This window comes from Zootoca vivipara, chromosome 3, assembly GCF_963506605.1.
Source record: "Zootoca vivipara chromosome 3, rZooViv1.1, whole genome shotgun sequence".
Lineage (NCBI taxonomy): Eukaryota > Metazoa > Chordata > Lepidosauria > Squamata > Lacertidae > Zootoca > Zootoca vivipara.
In genome coordinates this window covers 99599438-99619006 of record NC_083278.1, presented here as the reverse complement: position 1 = coordinate 99619006, position 19569 = coordinate 99599438, and the positions used below count along the sequence as shown (strand labels likewise).

The 19569-nt window shown below is 44.3% G+C and overlaps 1 protein-coding gene across 1 annotated transcript; it reads left to right on the top strand.

Annotated features, from left to right (window-relative positions):
- The first annotated feature begins 1838 nt into the window (after positions 1-1838).
- ABCG5 (ATP binding cassette subfamily G member 5) lies at positions 1839-19518 on the top strand. Its single transcript, XM_035111202.2, has 13 exons — positions 1839-2090; positions 2548-2669; positions 3282-3418; positions 3570-3668; positions 5501-5633; positions 9469-9608; positions 10181-10310; positions 11179-11395; positions 11506-11711; positions 13860-13998; positions 16100-16285; positions 17325-17437; positions 18574-19518. The coding sequence occupies exons 1-13, from the start codon at positions 1987-1989 to the stop codon at positions 18768-18770; spliced, it is 1923 nt and encodes a 640-aa protein (XP_034967093.1). The 5' UTR covers positions 1839-1986; the 3' UTR covers positions 18771-19518.
- Positions 19519-19569: the final 51 nt, after the last annotated feature.

Below are 19569 nucleotides of genomic sequence, written 5' to 3'. Positions count from 1 at the left end.
GAAAAGAATGTGATTGTCTGTATGAGTCTGAGACTGAGAGCTGCAGACAAGTAAAAGAGGAAGCTTTAAAAATAAATCTCAAGGCTACTCAGTGCTGAATTTGAGACTGAATAATAAGAGAAAAAGTAAAGAAATAGAGGTTGGATCCAGTTCAGACGGGACTTTATGCTTTTTATATTTGGAAAATATAAAACAAGGACAACAACAATACCACTTCCTGCTCTGCCACAATTATGGAGGCGGAGAGCACTAACAGGAAGGAAGAGAAGGTTCTGGACTGTGAGAAGAATGGTACACAGTGGGACTTGATTTTGATAACAATTCTGGAAATGATAGAGGAGATTCGCAATCCTAAAGGTGTTGCAACAAGCATGGATGAGAGGACTGATGAACTAATAGAACTGAATTTTGAAATAGATGATCCATATGAATTCAGAGAGGAAGAAGAGGGAGAAGAGGAAGAAGGACTAGGGGAAGGACTAGAAGAAGACGCATGCTGTGATTTGATTTTAGGGAAAATTCTGGAAATGACAGAGGAGAACTGCAATCCTGAAGGAAATGCAATAACTACGGGAGAGAAGACTGTTTCACCGGTGGGAGGGGTGGAACAGGGAAGGGATTCGATTCAAAAGTCCCCCCCAAAAGGGAAAAACAAAAAGGTTGTTACCCCAGTGAGAGAGGGGGAGAAGGAAGCAGGTGGGGGGCAGAAAGAGAATGAGATTGAAGATAACATGTTGGGAATACAGCAGGGGGGGAAGGGCTGAGCAAAGTTTAGACTGGGACAGAGCAGGAGTGGGGTGAGGAGGAATTGGGGTAATTTTTATAGGTGGATAAAACACGGTTTGAACTCGGAAAGTATTAAGGAGCTGCCTGAAATCTCTGGAGACATCGATTCCAAGGAAAGGGGGTAGATTTAGTTTCGAGGGTGGCAATAAAAAGGGGGGGAAAGATTTTGAAAATTAATTATGAATATTTTGGGGTAGAGAATATTGGGTAATAAAGGTAAAGAGAAGTATGAAGGGTAAACGGTTAAAAAGAAGTTTTAAATTGGGAGAAAGAATGTAATTCTAGATTTGGAAACTGCAACAATTAGTTATTAATAAGGAACTCAAGAAGGGGGAATGAGGAAGTCCGAAATGTTTAGATTAGAAATTGGATAATATGATTATGTCTTTTTTTATTTTTGTTTTGGTTTTTCCTTTCTATTTTTCTTCCACTTTTCTATATAAAATGAATAAAAATTATTTAAGAATAAGGTCATGAATTGGGAGATAGGACGTAATTCTATGATGTTTAGCTAAGATCTGGAAATGGTAAGAGTTAATTATCAACAAGGACTGTAAGAAGGGGAAGTGAAGAAGTTTGAAGAGATAAGGTGTGATAATATTGTTATTTTTGTTTTTTGTATTTTTGTATTTCTTTTTTTAAAAAAATCTTTTTCTCCTTTTCCTTTTTTTCTTTATGTAAAATTCAATGAAAATTATTGTTATTATTTTTTTTAAAAAAAGAGAATTCCTGGAGAACAGGTGAGGTCCCTGCGGACTGGAAAGAAGCACACAGAAAAGGATGCTGTGCCTACTAAGACCTGACATCGGTTTCTCAAAAGCAAGGTGGGGGTGTAGTTCAGGGTGCCTTTATGACTGCCAAATTACTGGTTCCAAGTGAAGCAGGTGCTGAACCACAGAAACACACCTTACAGGCAACACAGAATAGCCTAAAACACACTTGTTTCTGAAATACTGTGCTATAGTAAGGGTAAAGGTTCATCAGATAATAATTACGATTGACCTATCATCTGCTACAGAAACATACATGTTTATTATACAATTGAGAAGTAACAGAGCAGGGTCACAGAAAGTTAGAAGCTGCTTGTTATGAATGTTTACAGGGAAGTTGCTTTTTAATTTGTTTTAACTTTAATTTGTTTGTTTTACCAGTGACTGAGAGATCATTAGGAAAATCCTCCCAGTTATTAGGGTCTGCATCATGGAGATGGCAAAGAATAACCCAGGCTCACAGGGTGAAGGCAGGCAGATGACTTCAATGTCGCACGACAGTCTCAGTATCCTGAACGTTTCCTATGCAGTCAGGTAAGTAAACGGCAAGACTGATTATGTGTATTCCAATATGAACTTTACTTAAACTATACCTCCCAGTATAACATGTAGATCAGAATGTTCCAGCACAGTTCTTGGTTCAACATTGCAGACAGCTTTTCGACACATGTCTCTTTTGAAAGCATGCAATTGAATGAATAATGATAATATTGCTTGTTGGCTGAAAGCTCCCAAAGTGATATACAGGAAATTTTAAAGGCATTTTTTTGTCACCTCCTGCAACTCCACCTGTTAAATCTTGGCATAGCATATTTCATGCAAGTTGCAAAACAAAGCTTGTAGGGTTATGAAAATTTCTGCCCACGTAACATTTCATTTTTAGAACGAGAACAATATCCTTTGTCGATCCTTTGATCGTTTTTGAAACACTGCTGTATTTTAATTCTTTCCAAAGTCATTTCACATGAGTTTCTCTCCCTTTCCCTCAAAGGGAGCGTGTGGGACCCTGGTGGGATATTCGATCATACCGTAAGAAGTGGAACAGGCAGATTCTTAAAGATGTGTCATTTCATACAGAAAGTGGCCAGATCATGGGGATCTTAGGAAATTCTGGTGAGTAGTATATACACCTACATTTTAACTAAACATGAATGATCAGGCATTCCTAAAATACGTTTATAAAATCTTGTTAAGTACCATTTTTGAGAAATTCGCTTTAAGATCTGCATAAACCAGTCTTGATGAGTGTTTAGCCCCTATCCATTGGCCCAAGTTGTTTCAGGATATCTGGTATATTCTTGCGCCAACTTCACTTAATACCATATTTAATAGAAGTCAGGTTAATACAAATTTAGCTGTGGCAATGCAAGTGCCTGGCTTCTCTTCTACAATGGGGGTGGAAAGACTTCAGGCTTACAGACGCTCCTTTGCTTCTTACTAGAACCCACAACCAGAAACTAGTGCTAAAGACATAATATATAGAGTTAAAGACTTATGAGCACAGTTATTTGTTTCAAGTACTGTGGTACCTCCAGTTACGAACTTTATTCGTTCCGGAGGTCCGTTCTTAACCCAAAACCATTCTTAACCTGAAGTGCGCTTTTGGCAAAGTTTAATCAAACCTTGATTAATTCAAACTTCTACTAGATCCAGGGATTATGGGCTAGTCTGCCTCCCCCCCCCATTCATAGCAATACTTATATTGAATTTTCCAATTTGCATTAGGATCGGGGAAAACAACTCTGTTGGATGCCATTGCTGGAAGGCTGAGCCATAAAACAAACTTTTCTGGCCAAGTTTATGTCAACGGACAGGAGCTGAAGCCAAAGCAGTTTCAGGACTGCTTTTCCTATGTTCTCCAGGTAGGTTGGTTTTAATTGCATTTCTATAGGAGTCTCTGTCTTTCCTAGCCTTATCTGGGATTGTTCTGCCTACCACAGAGCTATGGCCCCAATGCATTTCAGTTGTCATCACCACAGGGCTAAATTGAATGCTTTCCCCCTTCTCTTTCAGAATGATACCTTGTTAAGCTACCTCACCATAGAAGAGTCTTTGACTTATACTGCCTTGCTAGCACTCCAGGAGCACTCCAGCAACTTTATAAAAAAGAAGGTCTGTACTGCAGTATAATGTTATCAAAAGTTAGCAGACTGAAGACAAGACTGTATGATCCTCTCACAGTTAGGCTCAAGGGTGTCAACTTGAACCAAATAAATGATAATGCCCCACATAACTGATCACATGACACAGCACACACACACACACACCATTTGAGTGGCAATACTCATCAACTTGGCGGGGGGGGGCTGCTCCCTCAAATATTTTATTTGGGAGGCCGAAGGGACCTCGGCTCGTAGGAGTTGGCTCCTATGGTTAGGCTGTTTCAATCCTTTCCATCAAAAAGCATACTGGAACTGCTCCCCCACTAAAAGAAACCCCCCAAAAAACTACAGTTCACAAGATATTATAGTGTTTTAGAGATATAGAGGTCATTTGGAGGTAAACTAATTCAACTTCCAGATCAATGCAGGATCTGTGATTCTGGATCTGCAACCATAACACTCCCGAAAGACGGCCATCCGGCCCCCAGTGAAGGAGGGCCTGCTGTTGGACCCAGAAATGCTACATCGGGCATCCCCAAACCTCAGCCCTCCAGATGTTTTGGACTACAATTCCCATCTTCCCCGTCCACTGGTCTTGTTAGCTAGGGATCATGGGAGTTGTAGGCCAAAACATCTGGAGGGCCGCAGTTTGGGGATGCCTGCGCTACATGGTGTCAGATGTGGAGAATGAGGAGTATGTTGCATGAACTGGGAGATGTTTTCTGGCTGAAAGGCTGCAAGCAGAAAGTAAGAAACTGTAAGAGCCAACAGAGAAAGAAATAAGGCAGTGTTTCCCAAACTTGGGTCCCCGGCTGTTTTTGGACTACAACTCCCATCATCCCCAGCTAGCAAGACCAGTGGTCAGGGATGATGAGAACAGTAGTCCAAAAGCATATGGAGACCCAAGTTTGGGAAACACTGTAATAAGGCTTATCTAGCAACATCTGAAGGACCAGAGGTTTTGCATCCCTGCCTTTCTGCAAAAATATTGACTATTCTACCTGCAGAGAATGCACTCTGTCAGTAAACTATAGAGCAGGCACCCCCAAACTTCGGCCCTCCAGATGTTTTGGACTACAATTCCCATCTTCCCCGACCACTGGTCCTGTTAGCTAGGGATCATGGGAGTTGTAGGCCAAAACATCTGGAGGGTCGCAGTTTGGGGGTGCCTGCTAAATCAAGTCGAGTAGCACAATGAAAAGCATTGAATCAGGGGCATTGGGAGACTTCATGGGAATGATTCCCCCCAACAGCAACCCTGCCGAGAAAATATCCATGCCGGTCCAAGTCTGGGTGAAAGGATTCTGCGTATTCTGGTTGTGAAGAACGATTATAATAATGGTTAGCATTTGTATACAGGTGCTTGAGATTGTTTAAAGCAGAATGCCTTAGCTGCAGACATTTAAAGCACTTAACAGACATTCTCTTGATAATCTTTTTAGTACCTCTAAAAGATAAGTCAGTATTGTTCTAGACCCCTGTTTACAATGGTGGGGCTAAAGCAGAGAAAACATGACCTACCTGGGCCACCTAGTGAATTGCTGGAGAGATTCAAATTGGGCCTTCTTGGCTCATAACTTGCTTTAAAATTATGCCCCTGAAATCAGGACCATCTGAATGCGAATTCAAATAATAGCTTAGTGAATTAGCTACCTGGAGTTGTACGATGGTATATTTCTATTTCGAAGACTATCCGGGCAGTGTATTTTGTGATCATTCTGAATTAGGACTTGCATTTCGTACAGCTTAAAAAAAATATGTACTGCTCAAAAGGATGCTTGAGCTGCTGCGTAGACAATCTAAGACCCCAGGTTCTTCCTGAATTGTCTCTGTATTTTGCAGGTTGATGCTGTTATGGCTGAGCTGAGTCTCAGTCATGTTGCATGCAGTGTAATTGGAAACCACACATTTCGGGGGATTTCTGATGGCGAACGGCGCCGCGTTTCAATCGCAGCACAGCTATTACAAGATCCCAGTGAGTATGGCGCCTAGTGTTTGAGAGCAAAACAAACACTCTGTCCTTTTCGATTAACTGTCACTTGGCACATCCATCTACCACCCGTGTCCCCCCAACCTTTTTCCCCAATAGAACTTTTCATCTGTCACAGGGGCGCAATCTAACAAGGGTAGTTAACAAAGAGCGCAACGTGTCCTCCCCTACTTGGCAGGTATTTTGTACCGGCTGATGCCAGTTCGAACGCTGATGGGATTTGTGATTTAGAAATCCCCAGGTTAGGTGAATTTGTTACAGCAACCCAATCCCTCTAAATAGCATGGGAAGCCTGCCCTAGTGGATATAAGAAACTGTTTTATGGCTTAGTGACAGAGTTGAATTTAGGGGAGCGTGACCGGTCCTGGGCAGTGAGCTGACAGGGGGCCAAAAATTACAAACAAGAGGTGGGGAGGGGCATCAAATTTAGGCATCATAAGGGGTACCACTGAAATTTTAAAGCCCAAAGTCCACCACTGTCAGTGATCCTGTCAATAGCCCTTCAGAGTCTCAGGTTGGGTCTTAGATCAGCTACCAGAGATCTTTTTTTTACCAAATATTACCTTTGCACAGTGTTTAGTGCAAGCTCCCCGTGCTCTAACATGGCTAATTCCCACATTGCACTGCTAATTAATGATCATATGAATATTCTGGATGGGTGGCGCTGTGGTCCCAGCTCCTGCCCACCTAGCAGTTCAAAAGCACGTCAAAGTGCAAGTAGATAAATAGGTACCACTCCGGCGGGAAGGTAAACGGTGTTTCTGTGTGCTGCTCTGGTTCACCAGAAGCAGCGTAGTTGTGCTGGCCACATGACCCGGAAGCTGTACACCGGCTCCCTCAGCCAGTAAAGCAAGATGAGCACCACAACCCCAGAGCTGTCCGCGACTGGACCTAATGGTCAGGGGTCCCTTTACCTTTACCTTCCCAAAGCAGGGCTGCTGACTGATATACACTCATACCTTGGGTTACAGCTGCTTCAAGTTGCATTTTTTCGGGTTGCGCTCCGCGCCGAACCCGGAAGTACCGGAACGGGTTACTTCCGGGTTTCGGTGTGTGTGTGTGTGTGCAGTTAAGTGCTAAATTGCGCTTTGTGCATCCGCAGAAGCGCCGAAGCATGACCCACGCGTGCGCAGATGCGGGTTGCGAACGCTGCGGGTTGCGAACGTGCCTCCTGCACAGATCATGTTCACAACCCGAGGTTCCACTGATCAGGATAGGGTTGATGTGCGTTCTGATTTACAAAGGACTATCCTCTGTAGGAAGGGCAGCCTGTCCTCTATCCGGAGAGGGGGTGTTGTAGCCAATCCTGGTTTAAAGTCAAAGAACGGAAAGGGCAGGAGAGCCATTGAAGTCGCCCGTCAACATCTAGCACTTGAAAAAGCAAACTGAACAGGGACAGGTCGCTTGATTACTATGGTGAGATAGAATCATAGACTCATAGAGTTGGAAGGGACCCTGTGGATCATCTAGCCGAACCACCAGCAGTGCAGGAATGTGCAGCTGGGGATTGAACCTGCAATCTGTTATCATTATTGTGGTTCCACTATAATTATTAGAGCATTTGTTTTTAAGTTTTATATCTATACAAATGAAGCTAGATAGCTCAGACTGTTAAGAGTAGTGTTTCACGACCTTTTTCTGACCATGGCCCTCTTCCAACCTTGTTTCCTTCCTGTGCCCCCCATGGGCGTAGCCAAGGGGGGCAGCTGCCCCCCAATAAGTAAAAAATCAATACAAACCTGAGGTTCTGCCCCCCTAAAAAAAATCCTGGCTATGCCCATGCCACCCACCCTACTGGTAGAAAGGTAGCTATTTAAATGTCTTGTTTGTAAATAGAACATGTTTTATTTATATTGTTTATAATTTTATACAAAATGAAATGATAGAAAGACAATGAAATATTGCTGAAGCAGAAAAGCATAGAATCATAGACACATAGAGCTGGAAGGGGCCCCAGGGGTCATCTTTCTAGTGCAACCCCCTGCAACATAGGCAACTCCGCTAAAGCATCTATGACAGATGGCCATCCAACCTCTGCTTAGAAACCTCCAAGGAAGGAGAGATTAATCTTCCATGTATTATAAAAAGTAAACAACACTTATTTGATCCCAGTCATTTGACACAGAGGGGGAACCCTACAGATACAGTCCAAAAGGCGCACAGGGAATTCTGTATATAGGGGATAATTTTGAAAGGCAAGTGGTCCTCACTGACCTGGTGCAAAAAGACCTGAAGGAGCCCTGGCTGCCTAGATAAAAAAAAAATATATAGCCCCACACACCCTTACCTGGGAGTAAGGCCCACTGAACTCAGTGTGGCTTTCTTCTGAGTAGACACTTGGTTATTTACTAGATGCAAGTCAGCAGCACCAGATGACCCTGCTTGGCTAGGCGCTGGGGGGGATTTCACCCCATGCCTTGCAGAGCCGGGTGACGCTGCCGATGTGCCCTGTGCCCCTCAGCAACATCTGAAGGCTCTGATCTGCTGGGGTGGATTGCACCCTGCGCCTTGCAGAGTTGGGCCCAGGCTGCCACCGGGTCCAGCACTGGCGACAGCAATAAGCAGATCTGGCTGTCCCAGTCCTACCCATTGCCACCCCACTTACCTGAACTGGGGATTCTGGATTCTGGGCTCTACTGGTCAAAATAGGAGCCTCAGCGATCGCCATCTTCCGCCGGAAACAAACCAGGACTGCTCCAGGAAAAGGCAAGTGGCAAGAAAGGAGTGCTAGGCTCCTTTACTCATTTGTGATTGGCCAAGTGGATAGCCAGCCAGTCAGGACTAAAAAAAGAGAGAGAGATTTTCCCCTTCACTTCTCACTTATGCACAATTCATGCAATTTTCACCTGTGGCCCCCTTGGGATATCTTGGGGCCATATGGGCCCCGGTTGGGAAAGAGCATGGTTAGAGCATGGTGCTGATGACGCCAAGGTTGCAGGTTCAATCCCTGCATGGGATGGGACAGCTGCATATTCCTGCATTGGGCTAGATCAGGGGTCAGCAAACTTTTTCAGCAGGGGGCCGGTCCACTGTCCTTCAGACCTTGTGGGGGGCCGGACTATATTTTGGAAAAAAATATGAACGAATTCCTATGCCCCACAAATAACCCAGAGATGCATTTTAAATAAAAGGACACATTCTACTCATGTAAAAACATGCTGATTCTCGGACTGTCTGCGGGCCGGATTTAGAAGGCGATTGGGCCGCATCCGGCCCCCGGGCCTTAGTTTGGGGACCCCTGGGCTAGATGATCCTCAGGGTCCCTTCCAACTCTATGATTTTATTAAATGTTATGTCTATATGTGTCCTCTTTTTGATGACGCGTTTCCTCTTTTTCAAAAAAACAACAACAAACAACCAAAGCATAAGTGGGCCAAAAATGGATTCAGATGAAAAAATGTCCACAATGTCCAGTCTCTAGCAGTCTTTTTTTAAAAAAAGAACCAACTTAAGTGTCTGGGCCGTGGGTAGGCAAACTAAGGCCCGGGGTCTGGATCTGGCCCAATCGCCTTCTAAATCCAGCCCACAGATGGTCCGGGAATCAGCGTGTTTTTACATGAGTAAAATGTGTGCTTCTATTTAAAATGCATCTCTGGGTTATTTGTGGGGGCATAGGAATTCATTCACCCCCCAAAAAATATAGTCCAGCCCCCACAAGTCTGAGGGACAGGGGACCGGCCCCCTGCGGAAAACGTTTGCTGACCCCTGGGCACATAACGAAGTATTGCGGTAATCTAACCAGGAGCATTATCAGGCTAACACAGAACTGCAGTAACACACCATTATGTGAGGTTTCAAGAGCTATTCCTGTTGTTTTCAGAGGTCATCTTGCTAGACGAACCCACCACAGGTCTGGACTGCATGACGGCCAATCAGATTGTGTTGCTACTATCAAAGCTTGCTCATAAAGGCAGGATAGTGATTATTACAATACACCAGCCACGATCAGAACTTTTTCAGGTAAAGAATACTTGTATTTAACCACGTTTTAATCATGGGTATGCTTTGTACAGGAACAACAACAGGTTTGGTCTCGAGCATTTAAAAATTATTGCTAAACCTTCAACAGATTGCATTCACATAGGTTGGGAAAAACAGATGGTGAACAATGGATTTCTTTGGGAGAGACCTCCTTTCAAATCAATATAATCCCAGATTAAGGAGGCACCCTTAAAGCTTATTCAAAAATGCTATCTTACATTTCTGTTATTGGTGTGGTAGTTCTGCAGCTATAGCCTACTGTTTTGTTATCAGAATGGTAGTTCTGCTATAAGGTTCTGCAACTCTCCAACACTTTGACTTCACCCCTGAATACGCACTCTTCCAATGGCCTGAGACAAACAGATGCCAACAATATGAAGCTATAGAGGGACTTAATTGACTCAAGGAATACACCACACAGATGTGTAGAGCTTTTGCTCATCACACAAATATTAAAACTGTACACTTCCTTTGTCATTAGGTATTCTCTATTTTTTAATATTCTTATCGTAGCAACATTTGCACATTAATGCTTGTTTGTTCCCCCCAAGGTATTTGATAAAATCTGCATCATGAGTTCTGGAGAACTGATTTTCTGTGGAGATTCATCAGACATGATCACTTTTTTTACCAACTGTGGCTACACGTGCCCTGAACATTCCAGCCCTTTTGATTTTTACGGTAAGAGCTTCTCAACTAGGTTCACAAACACAGATCCTTCCAGTTCCCTGGCAAAAACAATTCTATGCAAGTATATTTTGTTCAGTCTCATGGAGTTCAATGAGGTCCCATTAGTTGGAAACTATGCATGATCACAGGCATTCAAAGAGCAGAGTGCTATTAGTTACTGTTTTCAATTCAAAGATCTATAGTGAACAAGCTAAATTGGGGGTTGGGGAAAAGCATGCCATTTGTTTTTATTCTGCTGTGTTACTAGAATGTTTTGTTTGCATAGGATTATGTCCAAAAACATGAAGGTGGTCAACCTCATATGATAGGGTTGCCATATTTAAAAAAGTGAAAATCTGGGCACAAAAGTTGAGCATTTTCTTTTTTTGGGGGGGGGGAGTTCTTGCAAAATCTAAAAAACAAACAAACAAAAAACCCTGACATGGGCTGTCATATGTCCTGCACAGAATTGTTTACAAGGGCTGAATACTGGCTATGTCCGGAAAATTCCAGATGTATGACAGCCCAATCATATGGATGAATATAAGGTGTACCGTATATTAAATCTGGCTTAGAGGTATGAAAGCAAGGCGCCTTTTAAGATTGCCTGTTGTTTGTCTTCTGATGTGTTTGCTGATATTATTGTTATTGAATGAATATTTAATAACAGGAACTACTACTGCAATAATAATAATAGCCATCACTACTGCTGCTGCCACCACACAACAAAAGCGCCAGCTCATCTTCCTCCCCGAGCTCAGTGCTGGTGGGGGAAATAGGACATTCTGGGATCGCTTTCGTAATTCTGCGACTCTCCCTGGGAAATTGGGACACTTGGAGGCTAGGGACTAATTCAATATTGTCGGGTAAATTTTTGCAGTGGATCTCACATCAGTAGACTGCCGAAGCAAAGAGCGCGAACTGGAGACTTACAGCAGAGTTCAAACCATCTGTTCCGCCTATAAAAGTTCAGAAATCTTTTGCAGAACTCTGGAGGCGATTGAAGAAACAAAATGCAAGGTGAAGGAGCTGCCGTCAATACCCTTTAAATGCAAAAAGGCCCCCAACGTGTTCTTCAAACTATGGATTCTGCTCAGGTGAGGGAGCACAGCTCAGGAGCGATGAATGCAAGGCCTCCTATTTCTGGTCTCCTTCACAGCAAGAATGATCTTTGCCTGCAATTGCAGTAATTCCTCTTCACTTTCAGGAGGACAACAAGGAATTTATCCAGAGATAAGATCGGAATCCTGATGCGGCTCTTCCAAAATCTGTTCTTCAGCCTCTTTCTTGTATTCTTCCTTCTGAGACTGTCCAGTGATGTTCTTAAAGGAGCAGTTCAAGATCGCGTAGGACTCCTTTACCAGTGTGTAAGCGCTCCACCACACGCAGGAATACTCAATGCTCTGTCATTATGTAAGTTTCTCTATTGCATCAGTAATGGTTGTAGGGAGAAAGGGTGTTCTAAAACAGTACAATGGCTACATTATGGGTTTAGTTTGGAAACCTTTGTGCATGTTGGAGCACAGACGCTATGCCACTGCAACATGAGGCTGGACTGCATCAATAACTCTTTGGAAATAAATTATATTAATCGTCATCACACCTATGTCGTGCTTTAGAATTGTCAAATTCACACACATTATCTCAGCAACCTGCAGAATAGCTCTCTGAGATAAATCAGTATGAGGGCCATTCTGATCAATCTGTGAATCAACGAGATGACATGGTACATGAATGGATGTATTTAATGCTGCAAGGTTATGGGAGAGATTATTAGTATCACATGGGGCAGGTATGAACCTTTTCCCTCCACTATGGTCCCAAAGAAAATTGCACCCCATATAAAGCTACTATTTCTTGGCACCAAAGAGAGCTTGGGGGAGGGGCGAGAACTGCTTCTTGCCCCTAAACCACTGTGTGTGCTGGGGAAATGGTTAAATCAGGCATCCCCAAACTGCAGCCCTCCAGATGTTTAGGCCTACAACTCCCATGATCCCTAGCTAACAGGACCAGTGGTCAGGGATTGTGGGAATTGTAGTCCAAAACATCTGGAGAGTCGAAGTTTGGGGATGCCTGGGTTAAATCCATCCCAGGCTAAATTCCTCCCCCCTCCGCAACAAGGCTGTTATTTTTAAAGGGGGGGACTCACATGTTAAATGCATTCATGCATTTTACACATAGTCTAGTCCGAGTTGAACCTAGAGGTTTGTGAAATTGCCCTCCCCACTGGAAGGGGTGGGGGACAAAAACCACGGAAATCTGTGTAAGGTTGTGAGCTTAGATCATAGCTGCCAAGTTATCCCTTTTTTTAAGGGATTTTCCCTTATGCTGAATAGGCTTTCTCGCGAGAAAAGGGAAAACTTGGCAGCTATGGCTTAGATAAGAGCTGGGAATTGAGCAATAGGAGAAAGGACAAGGCAGTAGGAAGGTAGACTGCTGGAGACTATGGAGTACGCAATATTTGTGTGAGACTATGTGTCTGTGGTGACGCCTTGATGCTATGACAGTGAGATCAAGCTTATGAGAAGCTTCCTGTCCATCTCACACAGCAATACAAAGGTATGCAAATCTTTTTCACCCTTCCTGTGTCCGGGGCAGCTGTCTACCAGCTTCATCTGGTACGCAGGCTGAGATACCTACCTGCCTGCAGACTGTCTCGCGAGAGTGGTGCATGCTCTAGTTATCTCCCGCTTGGACTACTGCAATGCTCTCCATGTGGGGCTACACTATCTGACTTTTAGAAGACATCTGAAGACAGCCCTGTTTAGGGAAGTTTTTAATGTTTGATGTTTTATCGTTTTTTTAATATTCTGTTGGGAGCCGCCCAGAGTGGCTGGCATAGCTGCCAAGTACCCCGTATTCCCCGGGAAACCCCCGTTTTTCCTTACCATTTCCCTGCGGTCTCCTGTTTGAGCTCCTCTCCCATAGAATTCCCTTAAATCCGCTCCTGCCGGCAGCCATATTTCTGGTGCCAGTTTGCCCATCTATGGGCACCAGAAAATGGCCACCGCTGGCGCCAGAAATAGCTTCTAAGCATGCCCGGCGGCCATCTTAGGGGTGGCCGCATGGCGGCGGCCATCTTGGAGGTGGCCGCATGGCCACCCCTAAGATCGCCGCTGCCATGCAGCCACCCCCAAGATGGCCGCTGGACAACTTCTAGTGCAATTTCCAGTGCTGCCGCTGCTGCTGATCCCATATTTTTCTGCAGGAGACTTGGCAGGTATGGTGGCTGGGGGAACCCAGCCAGATGGGTGGGGTGGAAATAGATAGATAGATAGATAGATAGATAGATAGATAGATAGATAATTATTATTCCTCCTCCTCCCAGCACCAGATTACCAAATAGGCAGAGTAGGCACCATCTTTTAGGGGCTCTGCAACAACAGATAAAAATAGTATTTATTTGATCTTTAAATTGGTTTATTAAAGCCACACACACCCTCCATGCAGTCCCCAAGCACTGGCACTGAGGACATCCTGAATGTAAATTCTCCTAAAATGTGTAGAAATACCGTGTGTATTTATTATTCTCCGGTATAGAGTTGTTTGTTTCCCTTTCAGTTCCTGCACTGCGGGCTGTTGGAGACCAAGAAAGCCAAGATGGTTTATATCAGAAGTGGCAAATGTTGCTTGCCTACATACTGCATTTCCTGCCTTTTAGCATCATCAGCATTGCACTATTTAGTACTCTTATCTATTGGTAAGTGCAATGGCAATTGGTATGCCGGGTGAATCTTTCTGTACAGAGCTTACTTGTTGAATACAGGATTCATTCTGTATGGCTCTGGTTTCTCAGATATCTAGCAGGAGATGGAAAGGACGTCAACTCCTGCAGGAAACACGTTACTTCAGCATCCCTAATAGATCCCAAATCTGGCCTCTAGCAAAAAAATCTTATAACTTGTTCAGGACCCTTCAGGCTGTCAGTTTCCGAACCCTGTGTGGCTCCTAGCATCTGCCAAGTGTTTAGTCTAAATCCTTTTGCTTTGAACCCATTGGTCTATGGCAGACCTTCAGTATTTGAAGATGGAGATTTTATCACCTCTAAATTGCTGATTTTCCAGAATAAACTTGCCCAAGAGTTGCAACAACTAACTCCTGCACAGAGTAGACTCACTGAAACAAATGGCCCTAAATTAGACATGGCCCTAAATTAGACATGGTCGTTAATCTAAATGGAGCTACTGTGAGTCAGACAAACATTTCATCCTTTCCAATTTGGAGGGACAGGTGGAGGGATCGCCATTTTAAGTGTACTGTATTTTTCGCTCCAAAAGACACACTTTTTTTCTCCAAAAAGTACTGTATTTTTCGCTCCATAAGACACACTTTTTTCATCCTAAAAGGTGAGAGGAAATGTCTGTGCGTCTTATGGAGCGAATGCGTGGTCCCTGGTCCCTGAAGAGCTTCTGCCGCCGCCTCCCGCCTGCCTTCCCTGACATGGAGCGCAGCTTCAGAGACCTCCGAAGCTGCACTCCATGCCGGCTGTGCGCGGCGAGAGGCGGTGGCGGGAGAAGAGCTTCTCCTGCCTCCGCCTCCCACCTGCTTTCCTCGACATGGGGCACAGGTTCGGAGGTCTCCGAAGCTGCGCTACATGCCGGCTGTGCGTGGTGAGAGGCAGCGACGGGAGCTCTTCTCCCGCCTCCCGCCTGCCTTCCCCGACATGGAGACCTCCGAAGCTGCGCTCCATGCTGGCTGTGCGTGGCGAGAGGCGGCGGTGGGAGAAGCTCTTCTCCTCGCTGCTGCCTCCCACCTGGATCGGACACGCGGCGGGGGAAGACCTTTGCCTTGTTCCGCTGGTCTCTGCCGGTTGCCCCTCACTGCTCGGGGCAACTGGCAGAGACCAGCTGAACACAAAGGGGAACCAGCTGTCAGCGCCTCTCAGCTGATCTTCCTTTGCCTTCTTCCCTTGCTGCAGCTGGTTCCCCTTTTGCTAGACAAATGCCCCTTTCGCTAGGTTTTGTGATCAGAGGTTTTAATGGCCACGCTTCGCACGACGAAGCGGCGGCCATAGAAAACCTTGTTGTCTTGCGAGGCAACCTCCTATCGCAAAACCTATTCGTTAAGGGAAAAATCTGTCTTACAGAGCATTTGTCTAGCGAGGCACCACTGTATCTGTCTGGAAACTGTAGAAATGGGTCCCTTTCCTAGAGAAGCTGCAGAACTGTGAGTTGAACCCCATAAAAACAGGATTTTTTCCCTTTGCAATGAAACTCAACAACTTTGAGCTGATCCTAAAAAAATGGAGCTTTCCCCCTTTGCAAAAGAAGCTTCCTCAAATATTTATTTGGGGGGGGGCAAAGGCACCTAGGCCTCTAGGAGTTGGCTGCTTTGCCTAGGACAATTCAAGAAAGCAAAATACATTTTTTCCTTGTTTTCCTCCTCTAAAAACTAGGTGTGTCCTATGGTCAGGTGCGTCCTATGGAGTGAAAAATACTCCATAGAATGGTATAGCCATATGGAAAGCCCCACCACCACCACATGTGGCTTCTACCCAAACTGCCTCTTGATGTTCATTTCCCCACAGCTGTGGCTTGTGAAGAATGATAGAATCATAGAGTTGGAAGGCACCATGAGGGTCAGTCATCTAATCCAACCCCCGGCAATGCATGAATCTTTTGCCCAGTGTGGTGCTTTAACCCACAACCCTGAGATTAAGAGTCTCATGCCAAGCTTGACCTCCCTAGAGCCACCATTTCTCTTCTGCTCAGTCACGGCCAATTTATTTATCTGAGTGGAAAGATGGAATATTAAACATATTGGTGCTGCTTCTTTTTTAAAACACCCATTTTTCTTTGCAGGTCTATGGGATTTTACCCGGTGGCTTCTAGCTTTGGATATTTCTTTGCTGCCCTCGTAGTACCTCATATAGTAGGTGAACTGGTGACACTTACTTTTCTTGGCATCATTCAAAATCCCAATGTGGTCAGTGGAGTAGCGACGCTACTTAACATGGCAGGTGCCCTAGCTGGAACTGGACTTGTAAGGTAAGCGAAAGAGTTATTTGCAAATATAAAGATACAGTTGCACAATATTGTTGAAACAGTGGTCTGCGTTTATAATGATTAAGATATTGCTGGGAAATGATGGGAAATGAGAGCATTTGGCTCAACAAGATAACCTGTATAGTTGGCATCCACCTGTCTCGAGAGACAATGGAGTTATCCTCCAGGGGTGCAGTCAAACCGCTGCGCTGGCAGCTCCAAAGTGATATCTCCGGGGCACAAGCCTGGACAGGGTGTATGTCCTGGGCTGCCCAGACAACAAGACCCCCCTCTTGACCTCGCTGATGTGCTCCAAAGGAAATCAGAGCAATACATTTGGCACCAGCTTGGCTATATGAGTTGCCAGAAGGAAGCGGATGGGATGCCACCCAACTGTCTTAGGACTCTACTCCAGATTTGTGTAGGGTTTACTCCTTAGCCGTTTCTTCTCCTAAAGAAGTCCTGCAGGGCAGCAGAGGTTTTGGTTCAGAGATTTTCCCAGGTTACCTTCCCAGCTTGACGAGCTCCATCTGCCTCTCACTTCCCTCTACACCACGTACAGAAACTGCATTCTTGACCATTGGACCCAGTATCGGTCTTGCCCGCTCTATCTGCCAGAGCCTGTCTTCACAGGCAGGGGAAGTCCCTAACTCACCGAGGGTTTGAGACCCAATGGCTACTCTCACCTGGTTTAGCTGGCCAGTTGAAGCTGTCCCCAAGGTGTGGCTGCTGTTGCATGCTGACAGCATCTAGAAACTACAGGCGAGAGCTGAGTGCAGGGCGGGGACCAAAGGTGGACAAACTACCCCAGAAGGAACACGATGATGTCATCCACCAGAAGTACTGCCCCTCCCCTAATACCCCACCCACCCCTTTTATGTATAAGCTTAATAAAAATGCAACAAAGGTCCATGTAATCCATCATGGTTTCTGCCTCCGTTGTTGAGATACGTGAGGCTTATAAATGTTTAATATATGCTGTGCTGTGAGATGGGAAACAAAATTACATAATTTGGACATGACTTTCGTTTTGTTTCTGAAGGAATTTGGAGGAAATGCCAACTCCGATTAACATTCTAAGCTACTTTACGTTCCACAAGTACGCCAGTGAGATTCTTGTTGTGAATGAGTTTTCTGAATTAAAATTTACATGTGGTAAGTACTAAAAAGAAAACATACTACCTCTAATTTTATTTATATAGTTTATTCATAAGATTTATATCCTGCCCTTCATCAGAAATTATCTCAGGCTGAATGGCAACTATTAGTGGAAGTTATCCAAAGTAACAGCCATAGCTAGTGAACAAGCCAGAGGTGGGAAAAGCCAATCTTCGCCACTGAGGTCATCTGGGCTTCCAGTAAGAGAGCAGAAACCAGAAAATCTATTTACCCTGATCCAGCAACAGAGATGAAGAAGATTAAATTTATTACCTGCCAGGGCAGGAAACAACAATTTAAAATTCAGAATTAAAACAGGAATAGTGTGAGTCACAAAAACACATATATCAGGTGTCTAAGGCCAGGGGAAAGAGGTGTGTTGCATTTGCAGAAAGCTGTCTAGTGAAGAAGCCAGGTGCACATCTGCAAACACAACACGTTTTCAACTAGTCAACACCAGGCACAAGTGCTGGGAACTCAAATTGTTCTCAAAGCGCTGCAAAAGGCTTGGACACAGAAACTTGTTGGTTACTGCAACTGTGCCTTATTTTTGTTTCTTGGGCTAAAGTAAGTAACTCCATTCAGAACATGTGATATATAATATGTAGGAAAAGCAAACATGGGAGAAACTAAGACAATGGCGTGGTTTGGCAGCACAGTAAGCCAAACTATGGTTTAGTAAGCTTGTGTGAATGTGCAACCTCCTGGAGAGGAGCTCAGTCACAGCCACCGGGTCCCCCTCTGGTCCTTTTTACTGCTGCAATGCCCTGAGCCAGGCCAAAGTTTGGCCTAGCATGCTGCTCCAACAGGGATTCCTGGTTAAACTTTCTCCACACTAACCATGACCAATAGCAAAGTTATTATTGAGAATCAGCTGATCCTGAAAGGACAGGTGTGCTTCCTGGAAGTCTAGAGCTTTCCATATGAACATCTCAGCAGAGACCCTGAAGAAGTGCTTTCAGCTACTTGGGCCAGTGGGACAAATCACCTCAAGAAGGGGTGGGATGGACTTAAATCTTGCCATAGCTGGAGCCGCTGCCCCTAACCAAGTGGCAAGGCTTTCTGAGAATATAAAAGTCTCCTTTTAGAATCTTCAAACCAGCACTGTAATCTGAAAACCTTTCTTTTGATAGGTCACTTCAACGTTTCCACTGCGGCTGGGGCTCCCTGTCCTTTCTCCCAAGGGGTTCAGTTCATTGAAATGATGTTTCCCGGTGCAGCATCCCGATTCACATCGGACTTTTTACTATTATATGCTTTTGTCCCAGCAGCCATAATTCTAGCAATTATCAGTTTTAAAATAAGAGATAAAATTGTTGCCAGGAAATAGAAGTGACACTAAATGGTCTATACAGTATGCTTTTTCACTCTCGCAGTGTGTGAAAGTACAGCGTGAATTATGAAATCTAAACCATTCCCCATTATTTACTTTTAGTCCTTAAGTGCTAATATTACAAAAAAACAAAACCAGCAATCCAGCTGTAGAACAGCATGCATTTCCAGCTGTATCTCTTGCAAATTCAACTGCCAGGGCTGCATGAACAGCACCCTTTTAAAGAAAAGCAACAGTCATATATTGCCTTTTAGGTATTCAAGAGGTGGGTGCTGGATTTAGTTTTTCCACCCCAAACCCAGTTCTATCTGAACAGCTGACTGGTGCAGTTATTTCTCCCCCCCCCCCCCCCGACTGATTGCTTTGTTTTCCTCTTCACATTGTGTTTGAGCAAATTATTTTTTGGGGGGGGATCATCTTTATTTTAAAAATGACCAACTGCATTAATTTGTGGAAATGTCAAAAAGGTTCAAAACAGCAGTTTACAAAAGTCATACAAAAATAGAAATTTCCTTTGCATTCTGTTTAAGATCATATAGTTTTGCTGAATACTTCAATTCAAACAAGCAAATAAAAAAATCCATAAAGAATTTCTAATGGTTAAAAACTAAAGTCCAACAGCCCAAACCTTCCAATAGTCTAAGTAGAAATGCAAATTTTATCATATTAGGCTGGCAAAATCCAGAGAATTGTGTCTCAATTGGAGGAAAAAAATCTCACAATCTCACACTGACCTTAATGCGATGCAGCAAAGGTGAAACTGAGGATAAGGGCATCGACCTGCTGTTAAGATTAA

Excerpts from the sequence above, each read along its gene's own strand:
- ABCG5 (XM_035111202.2), top strand. The coding sequence starts at position 1,987 with ATGGAGATGGCAAAGAATAACCCAGGCTCACAGGGTGAAGGCAGGCAG. Across the intron at positions 3,419-3,569 it reads GCTTTTCCTATGTTCTCCAG|AATGATACCTTGTTAAGCTA; the intron begins GTAGGTTGGTTT and ends CTTCTCTTTCAG. Across the intron at positions 10,311-11,178 it reads CAGCCCTTTTGATTTTTACG|TGGATCTCACATCAGTAGAC; the intron begins GTAAGAGCTTCT and ends AAATTTTTGCAG.